We start from the raw sequence: 19,359 nt of genomic DNA on the forward strand, positions 1-19,359 counted from the left end.
GCCATCGCCGGGTTATTACCAATTTTCACCTCGGTCTTTGACATTCTTTGCGTTACTTTAATATATCACATGAATTTTTGCTTTGTTAGTGATGTATAATTATTTTGCTGTAATTACTGGATCTTTTTTTTGTTATATTTATTGTTTCATGAAGCAAGTTTTAGGTAATGATATCTGGCTCCAATACATATGGAATCGCACATGTGAGTAATATTAATGATTTAATTAATTAAAATTGCATAAAATAAATTTATGGTTCACATGCCATTATGCAACTTCCAAATATAGAAAATATTTAGAAAGTTGGAAATAATAAATATATTTTTTTTTGAGTGAAGTTAAAGACAAAGTTGTGATATATACGTTTAGGGTTGAGTGAATATAAGATTTATAGGTTATTAAAAAGGCATGGAGGTTAGATAGAATTGAGTTAGAAGTGAGTTAGATATATGGAGGAGGTAAAAAATTTATGCCTGTAGTTGCTGTCCAGTCGTTAGGAGTCACTCCAGAATTTTGTCCAACTTGTTTGTGATGTGTTTTATGGCGGAGGATGTGTATTCCTCTGCTTGTAAAGCTTGGAGGCTGTACATGCGGCCAGCAGCAGCTATAACACATCACTAGAACCAGGATAAGTAGCAGAATAGTGGAGATAAGAGAGGATACAAGAGAAAGACAAGTGGGTGGCGTCAGTGGTAGTGGCGGCCGTGGTGGACTATGGTAGTGGCGCCGCTCATGTTTCCTACCTCCTACTTTACCTATTTTAACACACAACAACCACCAAGACTATGCTAAGATGGAGGTGGACATCAACGAGGTGTTGGCTGCCGTCAGCACGCTGTACGACGCTGAGCTACACGATAAGATCAAGCACGACCAGGCATCAAAATGGCTAGGACACCTCCAGAGATCGGTCAGTATTATTATACTTGTAATAATCATCCCTATAATGATGTTTATTTTATTCTAGCATGATGTAGTGTTTATATAGAGATGAGGGATGTTTTACGTGTTATAAATATCTCGTTCTTTAATATTTATGTTTGCTGGCAGAAAGCCCCTTAGTGTTTAGAGCATTTCGGGCAAACTTAGGCCTATCTTAATAATAAATAACCTGTATTTCTACAAGTACATCATACAAGGTATACAGACCATACCTGACATAATTACATATATAGAAAGCCACTTGTTATACTGAGCATTTCGGGGAAATTAGGTCAGTTTTGTCCCAGGATGCGACCCACACCAGTCCACTAACACCCAGGTACCTATTTTATACTGATGGATGAACAGGGACAGCAGGTGTCTTATGGAAACACGTTCTAATGTTTTCCGGCCGTACCGCAGGTTCGAACTCCGAACCTTACTATGTGAGTTGAGTGCACTACCAATCGAGCTATGGGATCGTGCTACTGGTATTTCTACAAGTACGTGATACAAGGTATACAGCCCATAGCTGACATCAGTGACATACTATGTAGAAAGTCCCTTGTTATGCAGAGCATTTCAGGCAAATTAGGTTAATTTTGTCCTCAGGATGTGACCCACACCAGTCCACTAACACCCAGGTACCTATTTTACTGCTAGGTGAACAGGGACAGCAGATGTCTTAAGGAAACGCCTAATGTTTCCACCTATACCGGGGATCGAACCAGTGACCTCAGTATGTGAGCTGAGTGTGCTACCAACCCAGCAAAGAGACACTACATCTAACATAACTACGACAATAAACCACTTCAGACAGTTAAAAACAGTTTTCCTCACTAGAACAACACACAAGTAACCTCCCATATGGTCAGAGTTACTTATTTCCACTGGGAGTCCCTTGTAATAATGTTTCAGTCCTACTTAGACCATTATCTGTATCTAGTAGGTAAGTTTATTTAGTTACAGGTACACACAAGTTGAGTTATACATAGTAACATATGCTTAAATTCACTTAACTTTTTTGAAGAGTTTTCCTGGGTAATTTACACATATTACTATGTATGATAATTTGTGTACCTATACATAAACAAACTAACTAGCTAGTAACAAATAATAGTTCAAGTAGGACTGAAACATTATACTAAGATATTACAGGGACCCCAGTAGAAATAAGTCGCTTTGGTTTATCCTAGGTAATATACACATACGTTACTTTGTATGATAACTTGTACTCGTGTATGTATACCTAAACAAGCATACTTTTTCCTGTGTGCGGGGTATTTGTGTAATACCACCAGACTTGTCTTGTACTCATTATTATACATACTACAATCACTTGTATCCTTTAACTAATGCAGTAGTATTCTTCGATAATGTTGGGCTTTTCTATGTAAAGAAATAATTTAACCGTTGTATATCTATATGCTTGAGACATCCAGTTTATAAATTTATTATATCAATAATTATCAATTTTAACATGAAGTAAATTTATTTAGGCACAGGTACACAAGTACAATTATTGTACATAGTGTAAATTACAAGGGATAACCCAGAAAAAAGTCATAGTGACTTCTTTCTGTTGGGATCCTTGTCTTTTTTGGTCAATATTTACTCTGTGGAACAGAACCCTGTCAATATTTCATATTATAAATAATCACAGTACTATCCATACCATAGGAAACACACTTGTTTGTTTCATAAATTGATATTTATCGAGATAGTCATAATACGTTTAGGAATGCAGCCACATGATGGTGATATAACGACTCAACATTTCATTTTTAGCTGCACCCTGAACCACCACTGCCTTACACACCTTTCTCAATGCAAAAACATGTTATTTTGTTCTCAACAGTGTGAATACCATTGTTATTCTACATTACATTGTGTTAAGGAATGTTGAGTTACATGAGGTTAGAGTACATTAGGTTTTGATAACTTTTTTGCATTTGACAATAAAATTATCTCTTAGTTCACAGCCCCATTAATTTTAGAGAATTTCTCATTTATTCTTACTCTCCCCTGGAAAGTAAGTAAATATTGACAACATGAAACCCGCCATAGAGTATCATTTATTATAGTAAAATTACCATTTGAAGAGGTTAAATAAGTAAATTTATTTAGGTACAGGTACACGAGTACAATTATTATACATTGTTTAATATGTGTAAATTACCTAGGATAACACAAATGTCAAGAAAAATCTGATACATATTTTGATACTGGCAAAGTTATCCCATATATGCACTTTGTAAAACTATTGGCAAGAATTGATTTAACCTGATAAATTGTTTTTGCATAATTTTTTTTTTTTTTTATCTAGTCCCTGACAGCGTTAGTTGCTCCATACCCTGACAGGGTCATAGTTGCTCAGTGCCCTGATGGTGTTATAGTTGCTCTGTACCCTGATGGTGTTAGTTGCTTTGTACCCTGACGATGTTATAGTTGCTCTGTACCCTGATGGTGTTATAGTTGCTCCGTACCCTGACGGTGTTATAGCTGCTCCGTACCCTGATGGTGTTATGGTTGCTCCATACCCTGACGGTGTTATAATGGCTACGTATCCTGAGAGATATACCTTTGATATACCTTTGATGATTTTCGAGAGTCTCACTACTCTCGGAGCCCAGCCATGGGCCAGTGTTATAGTTGCTCCATACTGTGACAATGAAGTTGGTTGCCACTTTCACAGTTAATGTCTTTTACTATTATTCATGTATGCATTCATGTATGTTAATCTCATAGGTAAATGTACATCTGGCTCTAGTTTTTTTTTTTTCTCCTTTGAACAAATCGGTCGTATCTCACCAAGGCAGGGTGGCCCAAAAAGAAAAACAAAAGTTTCTCTTTTTAAATTTAGTAATTTATACAGGAGAAGGGGTTACTAGGCCCTTGCTCCCAGCATTTTAGTTGCCTCTTACAACATGCATGGCTTATGGAGGAAGAATTCTTATCCACTTCCCCATGGAGGTAAGAGGAAATAAACAAGAACAAGAACTATTAAGAAAATAGCAGAAAACCCAGAGGGGTGTGTGTATATATATGCTTGTACATGTATGTGTAGTGTGACCTAAGTGAAAGTAGAAGTAGCAAGACGTACCTGAAATCTTGCATGTTTAAGAGACAGAAAAAGGACACCATTAATCCTACCATCATGTAAAACAGTTACAGGATTCGTTTTACACTCACTTGGCAGGACGGTAGTACCTCCCTGGGCGGTTGCTGTCTACCAACCTACTACCTAGATCTGGCTCTATATTATGAATAATATTCAGGTTCTTTAGAACTGTTATCATTGGAAATATAAATTAATTTGAATACAGTATAGATAAAAGTGATGTAATTTGAAAAAAATGGACCATTACATGTTTTAGCTTAATTTTTATCTACTGTTATAGTATAATCTACTTTTTATACTGTCATTGAATAAGCCTCAGTGAATTTGTTCACTCAGTGTGACTGGCCAGTGTTGAAAGAGCAACAAAGTTGTGTGTATGAGGTAGCAAATTTCCAAAAGATGAAATACACCAGGCCTCTTGGATTTTTTTTTTTTTTTTGGAATTGTGCTTCATAGAATGTCAAAAAAAAAATTATGTGTTGCTTGTTATATGTAATGTTAATGTTGCAATTTTGTGCATTCAGGTACAAGCTTGGAAGGTAGCAGATCAGTTGCTACATGCAAAGCGTGATGTCAACTCGTGCTTTTTCGCTGCACAGACGCTTCGTACCAAAATACAGGTATAGTACCATGTGTTACAGTATAGATTAGGAGCGAGCAAAAGTATCAGTGATAGTGCGAGTTCACATCATAGCAGAAAGTGCCTGTGATGTGAATGTCAAAATTTAGTGGATCATTTCAGTAGTTTTTTATTTTTAGCCCTGTAGCAATTTAAGGGTTAAATCCTTCTGTACATGGGATATACATTAATTTTGTGTGCAGCATAGTTACTGTATTTTCACAAAACTTAATCTCCTTTGATGTTTTTGTATAGAATACTGGTGCTCGACTTACGAGGGGGTTACATTCTGACAAACCCATCGTAAGTCGAATATGAATGATTTTTTTTTTTTTCGACAAGTCGGCCGTCTCCCACCGAGGCAGGGTGACCCAAAAAAGAAAGAAAATCCCCAAAAAGAAAATACTTTCATCATCATTCAACACTTTCACCACACTCACACATATAACTGTTTTTGCAGAGGTGCTCAGAATACAACAGTTTAGAAGCATATACGTATCAAGATACACAACATATCCCTCCAAACTGCCAATATCATTTAAAATAAATGAATATGATATGTGAAATAAATAAGTAAATGACTGTCACTGAATAAGTAAACAAATAATTACTGTAACTAATACCAGTATTGAAAAATAAATGAGTAAAAGTTATGGACTTGCTGCATTCATGCTGGATAATTTTGCGCCATCATAAAATTGAAATATCATAAGTCAAGGAGCACCTCTTATATATTTTAAGAGTAAGCAGCTTCTATGGTTATGAGAGTTCATCAGTACTAAGTTCTATCTATGCAGTCTCTTTAAATTATAATAGTGAAAGGTAAATCTTATAGATAAAAGCACATGGTATGTGTCGCTAGCAGATGTAACGTTAACATTTTAAATATTTCAGTTGTATTTTGGTGAGCTGCCAGTGGAGGCCCATGCATCCCTCAGAGCTTCCATGTTGGAGCATCTTGGTCATATCACCGAGCATACATACCAGGGTATTGCTACCCAGCTCTGTGTGGCTTTGGCTGATTTGGCCCTACATATGGCATCCTGGGAAGATCCTATCGGTGAGTAAATTTTCCTTCCCCCCCCCCCTTTTTTTTTTATTGTGTAGATGATTTTTCAAAATTCCTAAATGAATATGATAATACTGAAACACTTAAGCTATGATATGGTTTGGTGGTGGTCCTGTTGTATGACATTTTCCTTTGATGACAACTTTGGAAGTTAGTTTTGTCTATCAGAATTGTCTTTAGAAAAAATCTTGGTGATGAATTAGCATACTGAAAAGTAGCATGCATATATTAAAATGGCATTGTTTGTTTCTTGAAAATTGACTTAGTCTTTTAAAAAAAAAGGCTTAAAGATTCATGGAATTGTTATTGTAATAAAATAAATTACATTTGAGTGGAATGAACCCCCAAGATGCTTGGTCATCTTAATACAGTGGAGGAGTCTGGAGTCTCTCTCAGCCAGCTTTTCTTGGCTGTACTTGCTAAGTCTTGTCCAAATTCCCCATCGAGCCTGTTTTTAGCCTGGTGAGCCTTCCCTAGATCTCTACTATGAGGAGCTAGGGCTGCATTACCTGTTTTGGGTTTGGTATACACTTTGCAGCTCAGCTTATGCTGAGGCTTTGTGAATGAGTCCTTTGCTCATCATGTGGGGGGTTGCTGTGCTGTTTGGTGTATTGATGCTGTCTGCTGCCCAGGATAGTGGCCTCAGTGACTGTGATCAGAGATTTTAACTTCTTTCTCTTCCCTTGTTGAACAGTGCCTGAGGTTGTCTTTGTAGGCAGTAGATGGGGAACCCTAAGGTCTTTACTGATGGGTCAAAAAGCTAGGAAAATGTTGACCTTGTGGTGATCTCCAGTGGGACTCGTACTGTGCTGTTACAAGTCCTGTGCTCACTGTGGACCTCCACACAAGCCTCACATCTATCTTCCTGATAGCTGGAGTAGCTGGATCTTCATTTGCTGTCTACTTTAGATTCTCAGTCTGCCTTGGAGGAGGATCATGACTTGAAGGACTAGAAGGAAAATTGAAAAATGGCAGGAAGTCTTGTTCAGTAAAGTATTATGGCAGGAATGACTTTCATTTTAAGTTCTAGACCTTGGGTATGATGTATAAATTGTTTTTGTTCATATTTTTTTTTTTTGTAGTGTGTTTTTCATTGTTCAACTATACACATTGTTTATGCCTGTTGGTGGTGTATTTGCTTACTTGTTAGCTTAACAGTAATTACTCTCCTAATCTTGTTAGCTAGATTGTAGAAATAATAAATTAAAAAAAATGTTCATATAAAATTTTTCTCATTCACCATGGAGACTAAACTTGGGTACCACGTATTACTAGCTATACATTCGTGAAATACTGTATATTACCACAGATGGCTCCATAAAAAATGGGCCTCCTATCCTGTCAGCAGTATATTTAATGACACCTTTTTTTATTTTCAGGGGATTTAATAACTCAGTTTGGACCCATGTCTAACACTCCAAACTTAGTTCCTTTACTGGAAGTCCTGATAGCACTTCCTGAAGAACTCCATTCCAGACAGTTACGATTAGGATTAAACAGAAGAAAGCAGCTTGATGATTACTTCAGAAGGAAAGTTCCTAGTATAGTAGAATTACTGGTAAGTTCTTTCACTTCTACAACTGACATTGTGCCACTACTGCAGTTTTGATGCCCTCTAAATTTAATTATTCATGCAGTATGATGGCATTTAGCAAGAAAGAAAAAGTGTTAAGACATGATTTGGACCATATTTAATTTTTTTTTTTAATACACTGGCTGTCTCCCACCAAGGTAAAGTGGCCCAAAAAAGAAACACTTTCACCATCATTCACTCCAGTACTGTCTTGCCAGATGCATGCCAATACTACAGTCCAGATGCCCCTCCAAATTGCAAATATTCACATGCAGGCACTATACTTCTCACACAGGACTCGACTCTGGCTAAAGAGTTTTCATGAATGTTACCGAGCTCACACTCCAACAGCTTATCAAGTCCCAAAAACTATTTGCCTCCATTTCTATCTGACACTTACATACGCCTGCTGGATGTCCAAGCCCCTTGCATAAAAAAACCTTTACCCCCCCTCCCCCCTCCATCCTGACCTAGGGCTGCCCTTACCCCACCTTCCTTTCACTATAGATTTGTGTGCTCTGCAAGTCATCCTATTTTACTCCACCCTCTCTAAATATCCAGACTACCTCTCCAGCCCCTACTCAGTCTCCCCAGATAATACTTTTAGTAACTTCACACCTCTTAATCTCCAAGCTGTTAATTCTCTGCATATTTATACCACACATTGCCCTCAGACACAACATCTCCACTGCCTCCAGCTTTCTCCTCGCTGCAACATTCACAACCCATGCTTCACACCCATACAAGAGTGTTGGTACCACTATACTCTCATACATTGTCCTCCTTGGCTCCATGGATAACATTTTGTTTCCACAGAGACCTCTGTGCACCACTCCCCTCTTTTTTCTTCATCAGTGCTGTGGTTCACCTCATCTTTCATATACCCATCCACCAAGTCCACTCCCAAATATCTGAACACATTTACTTCCTCATTCAGGGAAATTGGTTAGCCGGACTTGAGTCCTGGAAATGGGAAGTACAAGGAGGAGTTTAGGACATTGGCAGTTTGGAGGGACATCTATAGTGTCGTATCTGAGCGACTCTGCAAAGACAGTGATTATGTATGAGTGATGGTGAAAGTGTTGAATGATAAAAAAAATTTTTATTTTGGATTTTTCTTTCTTTCTGGGTCACCCTGCCTCGGTGGGAGACGGCCGACGTGTCAAAAACAAAAAATTGCTTCCTCCATATAGTTGAAGAAATTCAAGTCAGAATTTGTCACTGGTACTCTGACTGATATTATGCAACACAGTGGCAAAATTTAGCAGTGTGGAAAGTTTCCTGGTGCAAAATATATAAATAAAATTTTTTATTGCCAGTAGTATTACTGCTTTTCGATTTTTTTAATTAATTTATTGTTAAATAAATTTAATAAAAATTTAATAAATTTAATTTATTGTTAAAATCAGTATTTTTTATGTGGAGATTTAGGTTCAGGTTAGGGTATGTAGGAGAGAAGAGGATTATTTTCCAGTGAAACTAGGCCTTAGACAGGGATATGTGGTTGTTGTAAAAGAATTAAATGCATGGGTGTTGGGGAGAGGTGTGGGGTGAATGTAATTGGTTAAATTTGTAGAAATGAACAAAATGAGGAACATGAATTGCTCTTAGTGATTAATGTATAATATTGACTTGGAAAGTAGAAAGTTAAATACACAAATAACTCAGCAGAGAAAGAAACTTACGACGACGTTTTGGTCTGACTTGGACCATTGACTAGTCACACATGAAAGTAAGGGAGCCAGTACATGTGTATAGTGGCTTGTTAGTGTGTGTTCAGTTAATGGTTCAAGCCAGACTGAAACATCATAAGTTTCTTTTTCCTCTCTGCAAGTTTCGTGCATTGTTCCAGTCATGGTATTATGCCTTTTTATTCTTTAGAAAGTTAAAATGATGGGCAGGTTGTGCATGGAAATTTGGTGTGTGTGTAAAAAAAAAAATGGAAAATGGCAGTCAGTGGAATTTGAGTGGTGTATGAGCCATGAATGAATAAATGATGAATTTACATTTTGCATGGCAAGTCACTTTAAGTCCAGTAAGTGGAGATGCTGGTGTGGGTGTTTATTTATAACATGCTATGTTTCTTGGATGTCCCTGTATAGAAAGTATTTTGAAAGTGTGGGCATCACTGAATATGCAGTTCCTGCCAGTACACAAATAACCTGCACATAGGAGAAAGAAGCTTATGATGTTTCGGTCTGACTTGGACCATTGATTAGTCACTAACACATAGTGAGGGAGTCAGTATGTATAGGAGAGGAGGACAAGAATGGGATAGAGAGAGAGAGGAACAAAGAAGTGGAGAAGTAGTAGTATTATGATAGTGGAAGTGGTAGTCATAGTAGCAGTAGGTAGAGGGAATAGTGGTAGTGGCACAAGAGACAGAGAGGGGAGTGAAGCGAGGCAATAGCAGTAGTACATTTCATGCATCTTTATATTGTCTAGTCTAATACCTTCCCCACTTGATAAATTAGACACATGTGCAACTCTTGGGTATCTTTATTGAGGAAACGTTTCGCCACACAGTGGCTTCATCAGTCCATACAAAGGCGAATCTTGAAGAGCAGGATGAGAATGAGGTAATCAGTCCCTCAACCTTGAGTCGATGTGGTCAGTCCATCAATCTTGAATAGAATACGGCATATGTGCGGAGGAGCTTATAAACCGTAGGCAGGAGAGGTGCAGCAGTCATAGGTGGTGTCACATTTGTTCAATATGGAAGTAGGTCATGCCCAAGAATTAGGCAAGTGAAGAATTCCCAAGTATTAAGATCCCAAGAAGTTGCAGTGTCTGACAAGTTTGTAGATGAATGGTTCAGAGAACCGACATGTTGATAAATTAGACACATGTGCAACTCTTGGGTATCTTCATTGAGGAAAAGTTTTGCCACACAGTGGCTTCATCAGTCCATACAAAGGCGAATCTTGAAGAACAGGAGGAGAATGAGGTAATCAGTCCCTCAACACTGCAACTTCTTGGGATCTTAATACTTGGGAATTCTTCACTTGCCTAATTCTTGGGCATGACCTACTTCCATATTGAACAAATGTGACACCACCTATGACTGCTGCACCTCTCCTGCCTACGGTTTATAAGCTCCTCCGCACGTATGCCGTATTCTATTCAAGATTGATGGACTGACCACATCAACTCAAGGTTGAGGGACTGATTACCTCATTCTCCTCCTGTTCTTCAAGATTCGCCTTTGTATGGACTGATGAAGATACTGTGTGGCGAAACGTTTCCTCAATAAAGATACCCAAGAGTTGCACATGTGTCTAATTTATCAACATGTCGGTTCTCTGAACCATTCATCTACAAACCTTCCCCACTTGATGGAAGTTAGTGTAAACTGGCTATTAATGAACAACAGTTAATGTAAAATTAAAGAAGTTAGTTTTTGTTATAGTTCTTTATAGAAATTTATAATTTGAATAGTTGATATTAAGTTGATATTTTTTTGTTGTCAGCATGTTGGTGTAAGTACAGAAGGAGCCACCAAAGAGAGTACACACCTGAAGGCGTTACGTTGCATGGCCTCTTGGTTCAACATCCACACAGAAGAATGGGTCATGCTTACTAACACCTGCCTTGTCAGTGACATACTAAATGTTGTTAGAAATCCTCAGGTCTCACCCAGGTAAGAGCTAAAGAGTATTTTTTCCTTTAGTTTTCATATTGTGATGTATTCTCTTGATAGAAATGTATACAGTGCCCTTAGGATCATTCATGTATTTTGAAGTTTAAAGAGTCCTAATAAATTGTCTATACATTTAATAATTATGATGCTTTTTATACTGTATTACAAAAATTAACATCATAGGTGAACATTTTTGTAACTGAAGATTTTTTATAGGCTACATGAAATAGCAACAGACTGTGTGTGCTCTGCAATGATCATGTTAGAGGCAGAGAGAATCCAGCCCCTGGCAGAGGTACTTTTTGCAGGTGTCTTGCAGCTTGGTGAGCCATACCACATGGCAGTGGCTATGGAGGATATTAATGCAATAACGAATTATGCAAGGTAAGCTATACTTTTTAGTATGTGCTGAAAGTCCAATAAACTCCTGATTTAAGGCTAATTGGGTGGAGCAGGTGGCTGGTAATGGTGATTGTGGTGGAGAGAGATAGTGTTTTGCCATGATTGTAACAGTAATGGATGGTTATGTAACAAATGGATTTTGTTTTTTCAAATGGTGGACCCAGTGGATTTTGTCCTTAGTTCTGAAATCTCTTAAATTGAGGATTTACTGTATTAAGATTTTTGCCACATGAGGTATAATCACCCAAGACAAGGTGACCCAAAGAAAGAACACATTCACTAGCTGTCTTGACTAAAGAATATGGACTTAATGGTTCCATATTGCTTGTAAATTTAGATCTTTGTGATACAAACACTGAAACTGTCGGGAGGCTCTGTTTATTTTGTTTTGCTTTTTAAAGTTTAAATTCATTATGAATGTTTTGACTTGATACTCCAAGTTTCATGCAGTATTTGACATTTTTACTTTTGCTTAGGATGTATGTATTTTGCTTCATTTCTTATGTGTGTATTTTTAGGATTTTCTCAGAGCTGGGAGAGACCTTAGTGGAAGTAATGGTAGAGCAACCTGACCAAGGATTGGGGTCACTACAGGTTCTTCATCTTCTCCTAACTTGCATAGGACACCATGATTGGGAGGTAAGTATTATTTGAAGCCTCCTGCAAAGCATTATAGTACAGTATCTCCTAGAAAATGGCATAAACACTAATTAATGTGTGTGTGTGTATTGGGTTTACTCTTGGTTGGTCACCAGAATAGTGAGCCAGTGAGGCATTGGAAAAGCTTATCAAGGTATCAGATGCCAATTCTACTGCTGGCATCCTAGACTGCTACTGCTGGTATAACATTTTAGCCACAATTCTGGTTATCAGGGTATGAGGCCTAGTAATTCACTAAATGTTGGGTGGCAAAAACTATGGCCTACTAAGCAGTGTTATTGACACTTTTGTGCCAGTTATTTGCATATTGTTCCAGTCATGGCATTGTGCTGCTTTATTCTATATTGTACACTAAATCAGTGCAAGGTAACAGTGCAATCACATTTCAGAATATATTGCCACTCAGAGCAGTCATCAGTTACTTGTCAATATCTATGCAACCATGGCCATCTTAACCAAAGTACGGGTGGGGTTTGAACTCGCTGCGAGCGAGTCGTAAAATTCCAGGATTGTTCGCAAAAGTGTTGTTACGATTTTGCGAGTCACAGCCACTTTCCTGAGACACAGTAGGTTCATACACCACCCTCTGTGTACGATATTCATCTGTATTAAGTGAGGATTGCAGGAATGTGAGATACAATGTACTGAATATTACTGTATCACACAGGCTAAATAATTTTTAATATCGTTAATTTTTAATATTAATTCTAGGGGAAGGAAGGCAGGGTAGGGGTCCTCCTTGAAAAGGTTGGCGGGAGGGGGTAAAGGAGGTTTTGTGGGCGAGAGGCTTGGACTTCAGCAAGCGTGCATGAGCGTGTTAGATAGGAGTGAATGGAGACGAATGGTATTTGGGACCTGACGAGCTGTTGGAATGTGAGCAGGGTAATATTTAGTGAAGGGATTCAGGGAAACCGGTTATTTTTATATAGCCGGACTTGAGTCCTGGAAATGAGAAGTACAATGCCTGCACTCTAAAGGAGGGGTTTGGGATATTGGCAGTTTGGAGGGATATGTTTGTGTATCTTTATATGTATATGCTTCTAAACTATTGTGTTCTGAGCACCTCTGCAAAAACAGTGATTATGTGTAAGTGAGGTGAAAGTGTTGAATGATGATGAAAGTACAGTGGACCCCCGGTTAACGAACTTTTTTCATTCCAGTAGTATGTTCAGGTGCCAGTACTGACCGAATTTTTTCCCATAAGGAATATTGTGAAGTAGATTAGTCCATTTCAGACCCCCAAACATACACGTACAAACGCACTTACATAAATACACTTACATAATTGGTCGCATTTGGAGGTGATCGTTAAGCGGGGGTCCACTGTATTTTCTTTTGGGGATTTTCTTTCTTGTTTGGGTCACCCTGCCTCAGTGGGAGATGGCCGACTTGTTAAAAAAAAAAAAATTAAGATTCCTGGAACCTATGTTTGTATGGGTTAATGATTTTTCAGGAAAACAACATAGTCTTAATTAGGGTTAATAAATTGCAAAAGTATTATACTGAGATGCATAAAATATAACTTTTTATGAACTACAGTCAGTCATATCAAGGAACAAGAGTATAACCTCAGGCAGTAGGTTGACCATTTAATAATTGCTGGCTGTATGGTGTTGTGGTAGTAATACACAAATAACCCGCACATGAAAGAGAGAAGCTTACGACGACGTTTCGGTCCGACTTGGACCATTGACAAAGTCACACTAGCTTCTCTCTTTCATGTGCGGGTTATTTGTGTATTGTTCCAGTCACGGTATTGTGCCTTTTTGTTATTTATTTGTGGTAGTAATATTGGTGTTTTATGTAATGACTTTATTATTATATTGTATAACTTCTTTACAGGTTGCAGAAATTACCTTCAACTTTTGGTACAAACTCTCAGAAGTACTTTACAGAAAAAACTGTGACAATGTTAACGAACAGTTCAAGCCTTATGTCGAACGCTTAATTGAGGCTCTGTATCGCCACTGCCAGATAGAGCCTGACCACGTGAGTAATTGAAATTTGTCGTTAAGATTGCTCGTAAATATCAGAGAGCAGTATAGAGGAGATGCTTTCAGGATTTCAGCTGTATGAAGCTAGTAATTTTTGATGTATCTACATATTCTGTGAAATATTTTTCATGGATCGAGTAGGATTGGTAGTGAAAATGAAACATTAATCAGCATGTTAATGTTTAATGTAATACTTTGGTTCCTTTAATTTATTGGAGTTTTCCTTTCAGGAGAGTATACTGGTTCAGCAGGATGACTTCTACGAGTTCCGGGAGCGAGTGCAAGAGTTAATAAAAGATGTGGTCTTTATTTGTGGATCGAAGCTGTGTTTTCAGCAGATGGCACACATACTCCAGTCTCCTGATATAAGCAAAAACTGGAACCTCATGGAGGCTGCATTATTCATCATGCAGAGCGTGGCTAAGAATCTTGTACCGTAAGTTGCTTTCTGTGGGACGCCTTTATTTTGGGGAAACCGATTTGCTGAATTTGGGTCCTGGAGGTGGGAAGTGCATAGTGCCTGCATTCTAAAGGTGTTTGGGATTTTTGCTGTTTAGAGGGACATCTAAACTATCGTATCTGCACACCTCTGGCAAGACAGTGATCATATGAGTGATGGTGAAAGTGTTTCTTTATCAGGTCATTCTGCCTCAATGGTAAATGACCAGCATGTTAAAATAAATCCAGTCCTTAGATTAGAATTTTAGTGCATTTATTTTTCATGAATATGAAATGAATTTTCTGTGTCAGAATATTTATTGATGCTTTAAAACTGTGCAGTTTATATTCTCTTGTACAGTGTTTATAAAAAAGGAGGTTCACTCCCATCTTGAAATTAGGCTCTTGAGTGCTCTGTATTTTGCTTGACAAAACCTACTTGCTATAAAATAGGATATTTTTAGTATAATCAGTTGGTATCGATAATAATAGTTGAAAATACACAATCATTTGGGTTATTACGAGATATGTAGTCGTGTGTTGGTCGAGATAAATGGTTTGGAGGGGGGAAGAGTCTTCAGTACAGTAATTGTTATGGCTTTACCATGGACACTAGTCACTATTTGGGTCTGGGGAAAAATTAAACTACTGTAATCTTAAATTTTTAATGGATGACTCTATGCCTGATGGAACCTAACCACAATCTTGCAGCTAAGCAAGATTGATTTCATTATTAATCATGATCAGGTGGTACAGTGTTCTGCCTACCAAGTTATTCAAATGCAATAAGATTACCTTTATTAAAATTCAATGTCAGTATCCATTAATTTAAACATTTTATTTTTTTATTTATTATCACACCGGCCGATTCCCACCAAGGCAGGGTGGCCCGAAAAAGAAAAAACTTTCACCATCATTCACTCCATCACTGTCTTGCCAGAAGGGTGCTTTACACTACAGTTTCTAAACTGCAACATTAACACCCCTCCTTCAGAGTGCAGGCACTGTACTTCCCATCTCCAGGACTCAAGTCCGGCCTGCCGGTTTCCCTGAATCCCTTCATAAATGTTACTTTGCTCACACTCCAACAGCACGTCAAGTATTAAAAACCATTTGTCTCCATTCACTCCTATCAAACACGCTCACGCATGCCTGCTGGAAGTCCAAGCCCCTCGCACACAAAACCTCCTTTACCCCCTCCCTCCAACCCTTCCTAGGCCGACCCCTACCCCGCCTTCCTTCCACTACAGACTGATACACTCTTGAAGTCATTCTGTTTCGCTCCATTCTCTCTACATGTCCGAACCACCTCAACAACCCTTCCTCAGCCCTCTGGACAACAGTTTTGGTAATCCCGCACCTCCTCCTAACTTCCAAACTACGAATTCTCTGCATTATATTCACACCACACATTGCCCTCAGACATGACATCTCCACTGCCTCCAGCCTTCTCCTCGCTGCAACATTCATCACCCACGCTTCACACCCATATAAGAGCGTTGGTAAAACTATACTCTCATACATTCCCCTCTTTGACTCCAAGGACAAAGTTCTTTGTCTCCACAGACTCCTAAGTGCACCACTCACTCTTTTTCCCTCATCAATTCTATGATTCACCTCATCTTTCATAGACCCATCCGCTGACACGTCCACTCCCAAATATCTGAATACGTTCACCTCCTCCATACTCTCTCCCTCCAATCTGATATTCAATCTTTCATCACCTAATCTTTTTGTTATCCTCATAACCTTACTCTTTCCTGTATTCACCTTTAATTTTCTTCTTTTGCACACCCTACCAAATTCATCCACCAATCTCTGCAACTTCTCTTCAGAATCTCCCAAGAGCACAGTGTCATCAGCAAAGAGCAGCTGTGACAACTCCCACTTTGTGTGTGATTCTTTATCTTTTAACTCCACGCCTCTTGCCAAGACCCTCGCATTTACTTCTCTTACAACCCCATCTATAAATATATTAAACAACCACGGTGACATCACACATCCTTGTCTAAGGCCTACTTTTACTGGGAAAAAATTTCCCTCTTTCCTACATACTCTAACTTGAGCCTCACTATCCTCGTAAAAACTCTTCACTGCTTTCAGTAACCTACCTCCTACACCATACACTTGCAACATCTGCCACATTGCCCCCCTATCCACCCTGTCATACGCCTTTTCCAAATCCATAAATGCCACAAAGACCTCTTTAGCCTTATCTAAATACTGTTCACTTATATGTTTCACTGTAAACACCTGGTCCACACACCCCCTACCTTTCCTAAAGCCTCCTTGTTCATCTGCTATCCTATTCTCCGTCTTACTCTTAATTCTTTCAATTATAACTCTACCATACACTTTACCAGGTACACTCAACAGACTTATCCCCCTATAATTTTTGCACTCTCTTTTATCCCCTTTGCCTTTATACAAAGGAACTATGCATGCTCTCTGCCAATCCCTAGGTACCTTACCCTCTTCCATACATTTATTAAACATATCTTTGAGAAATACTCTTAGAACACTTGGCAAAAGGGAAAAATGCTCTAAAACTTTATTTTGCCACAGTTGAGTTGGCAGGAGATTCATCTGTATAAGCTTGCATTTGTGTTCATTGGTGGCCCATGCTAATATCCCTATGGTGTATAAATGTACCGAGTTAGATGAATCTTATTGTAGCCGGCTGGCCCAGTGGCTTACACACTGGCCTGGAGTTTTAAGACTCGCTTGCCATGGGTTCAGATCCCACCTGTTCCATGGTTTATAGTTCATTCATATCCCATAAACTCATCTCATTGTCATCATGTATATTGACCCAAGTTACAAGTTTTGATGGTGGGGTTTATACACAGTATTTTTTCTATTTCAGAGAGGAGAATGAGGTAGTCCCACCCATCTTAGAAGGATTGCTGAGCCAGCCAGATGATATACACTTGCAAGTTGCATTTACATCTGTGCAGTTACTAGCTGAACTCAATGAGTGGATTGCCTGCCATCCCAATTTACTTCCTCTTGTGCTTCAGTTCCTCACTAAACGACTTCATAATAAGCACCTTGCAACTGTGGCTGCCAAGGTGGGTACAGAGCTTATATTTTTCAGCATGTGCTCTTGTATGTAAAGTTTTAATTAGGTGTTCAAAGTGAAGAATGTAACATTAAAGGTAGTTGCTTTGAATGTAGTTATTTACTAATATAGAGGCCATGAAAATGTGTAACTAGTACAGTATACTAAAATTTACAAATAACTCTGCAATATCAAGAGGAATTACATTAGCAAATGTGTGTGTTATCAAGTCTGCCAGTATCTCTGAGTATTTTGTATGTTGTCATATCTTTCCTTTTCTTCTGTCCTCCAGTGTTAGTTTGTTTAGCCTGCCTTTGTAGCTCATTCCCCTTAGTCCCAATCTTCACACCCTTGCATTTGCTGGGGTTGAACTTGAGCAACCACTTATCTAACCAACCTTGTGGTTTGTCCAGATCCATTTGCAGCCTTTCCCTGTCCTTATCTGCATGTATTCTCCTTAGTAGTTTTACATCAGTGATCAGAGATTTATCTGACTATTACATCTGGTGGGAATATTATGCAGAGAATTTGGAACATGGAAATCAGAAGATGGTGGTGAGTCACCAAGGATATAATTCAGAGGGATGAGGTGGGAGTTTGTTGAGGTGGTTTGGGCATGTAGAGAGGATGGAGAGGAATATGATAAAAGGTGTATAAACCTGAAATTGAGAGTAGAGAAAGGTAGGGGTTACTAGAGGAATGCTTGGAGGGATGGAGTAAAGAAGGATTTGATTATTAGGGGCTTGAGCATAAAGCAGGCTTGTGCGAGTGTTAGATCAGATGAGTGAAGACAAGTGGTTTTTAATGGATGTGTTGTTGGAGAGTGATTCAGGGAAAGCAGTTAGCTGGATTTGAGTCCTGGAGGTGGGAAGAACAGGGCCTGCACTCTGAGGGAGGGATGGGGATATTACAGTTTAGAGGCTCATTTGACTTTGTCAGTACACTTTGGCAAGACAGCAGTTGAATGATTGTTCGTGAAATGGGTACCCTTTTTTTTTATCACCCTACCTCGGTGGGAGACGGCTGGTGTGTTAAAAAAAAAAGTGAAAGTAAATAGTAAAAAAAGAGGTTGAATGGGCTAGTATTAGTTGGCTTGTCCAACTTAAAACCCTCTTGAAAAATTATTAGTGACAGGTCTAGAAGCTAATGTGCACACACACATGCCACATTGAAGTTTAGGAATGTCTCAGAGTAGAAGCAATAGTTTAATACTAGACTGACATTTGTTGGGGTAACATCGGCATTGCCACTAAAACCTTCTGGGATGTATATCTCAGGATGTACATTATTCGTTGACCAGGAAACTGAAACCCCCTTCAGAAAAAATCAAGTATCGATTAAAGAGTCCAGACAATGCACCTTTCAAGCCCCCTATTAGAGAATGTTCATATTGAGTCAATAAACCATTTAATACCTGGTGTGATTCATTCTATGGTTTTGGGTGTCCCAGAACACCTTGCAAGCAGTGCTCACAGGTTTGTCAGATATAAGGTGAATAAATAGTGAAATCTGGCAAAGAACATCCCATTGGTAGTTTACCATACTTCCGGCAATTATGGTGCTTTGGAGTGTGCTTGACTGTCTACTGGAGTACGAACGGGACCTCTCATAATGCAGTTTTACATGTGCTTTTTTATTAAAATGCTGATCATCTTTATCCAAAAATTATTACTATTCAGCTCCAGCCTGTGTTGAATATGGCTAAAGTTGAAAAAAAAAAATTTAGGTTGGTTCCCACTCAGAAAATTTTTCCACATGTCATAAATTTGATGAATAAATACAGGCAGTCCCCACTTTACAGCGCTTTGCTTTACAGTGTTTTTTTAATACAGCGGTTTTAAATTATACCCATTTTTCGAAG

At 38.6% G+C, this 19,359-nt stretch overlaps 1 protein-coding gene across 1 annotated transcript in view; it reads left to right on the forward strand.

Moving 5' to 3' along the window:
• The first annotated feature begins 493 nt into the window (after nt 1-493).
• The window catches only part of LOC128698602 (transportin-3), a 34,383-nt gene continuing 15,517 nt past the window's right edge, over nt 494-19,359 (forward strand). Inside the window, exons 1-10 of the mRNA XM_053790932.2 lie at nt 494-910; nt 4,567-4,662; nt 5,556-5,721; nt 7,110-7,288; nt 10,774-10,943; nt 11,160-11,327; nt 11,864-11,984; nt 13,848-13,994; nt 14,230-14,435; nt 17,304-17,508. Of these exons, the coding sequence (XP_053646907.1) occupies nt 794-910; nt 4,567-4,662; nt 5,556-5,721; nt 7,110-7,288; nt 10,774-10,943; nt 11,160-11,327; nt 11,864-11,984; nt 13,848-13,994; nt 14,230-14,435; nt 17,304-17,508 (1,575 nt within the window). The 5' untranslated portion in view covers nt 494-793. The remainder of the gene's footprint in view (nt 911-4,566; nt 4,663-5,555; nt 5,722-7,109; nt 7,289-10,773; nt 10,944-11,159; nt 11,328-11,863; nt 11,985-13,847; nt 13,995-14,229; nt 14,436-17,303; nt 17,509-19,359) is intronic.

This window comes from Cherax quadricarinatus, chromosome 88 (genome assembly GCF_038502225.1).
Source record: "Cherax quadricarinatus isolate ZL_2023a chromosome 88, ASM3850222v1, whole genome shotgun sequence".
In the NCBI taxonomy this organism is placed as follows: Eukaryota; Metazoa; Arthropoda; class Malacostraca; order Decapoda; family Parastacidae; genus Cherax; species Cherax quadricarinatus.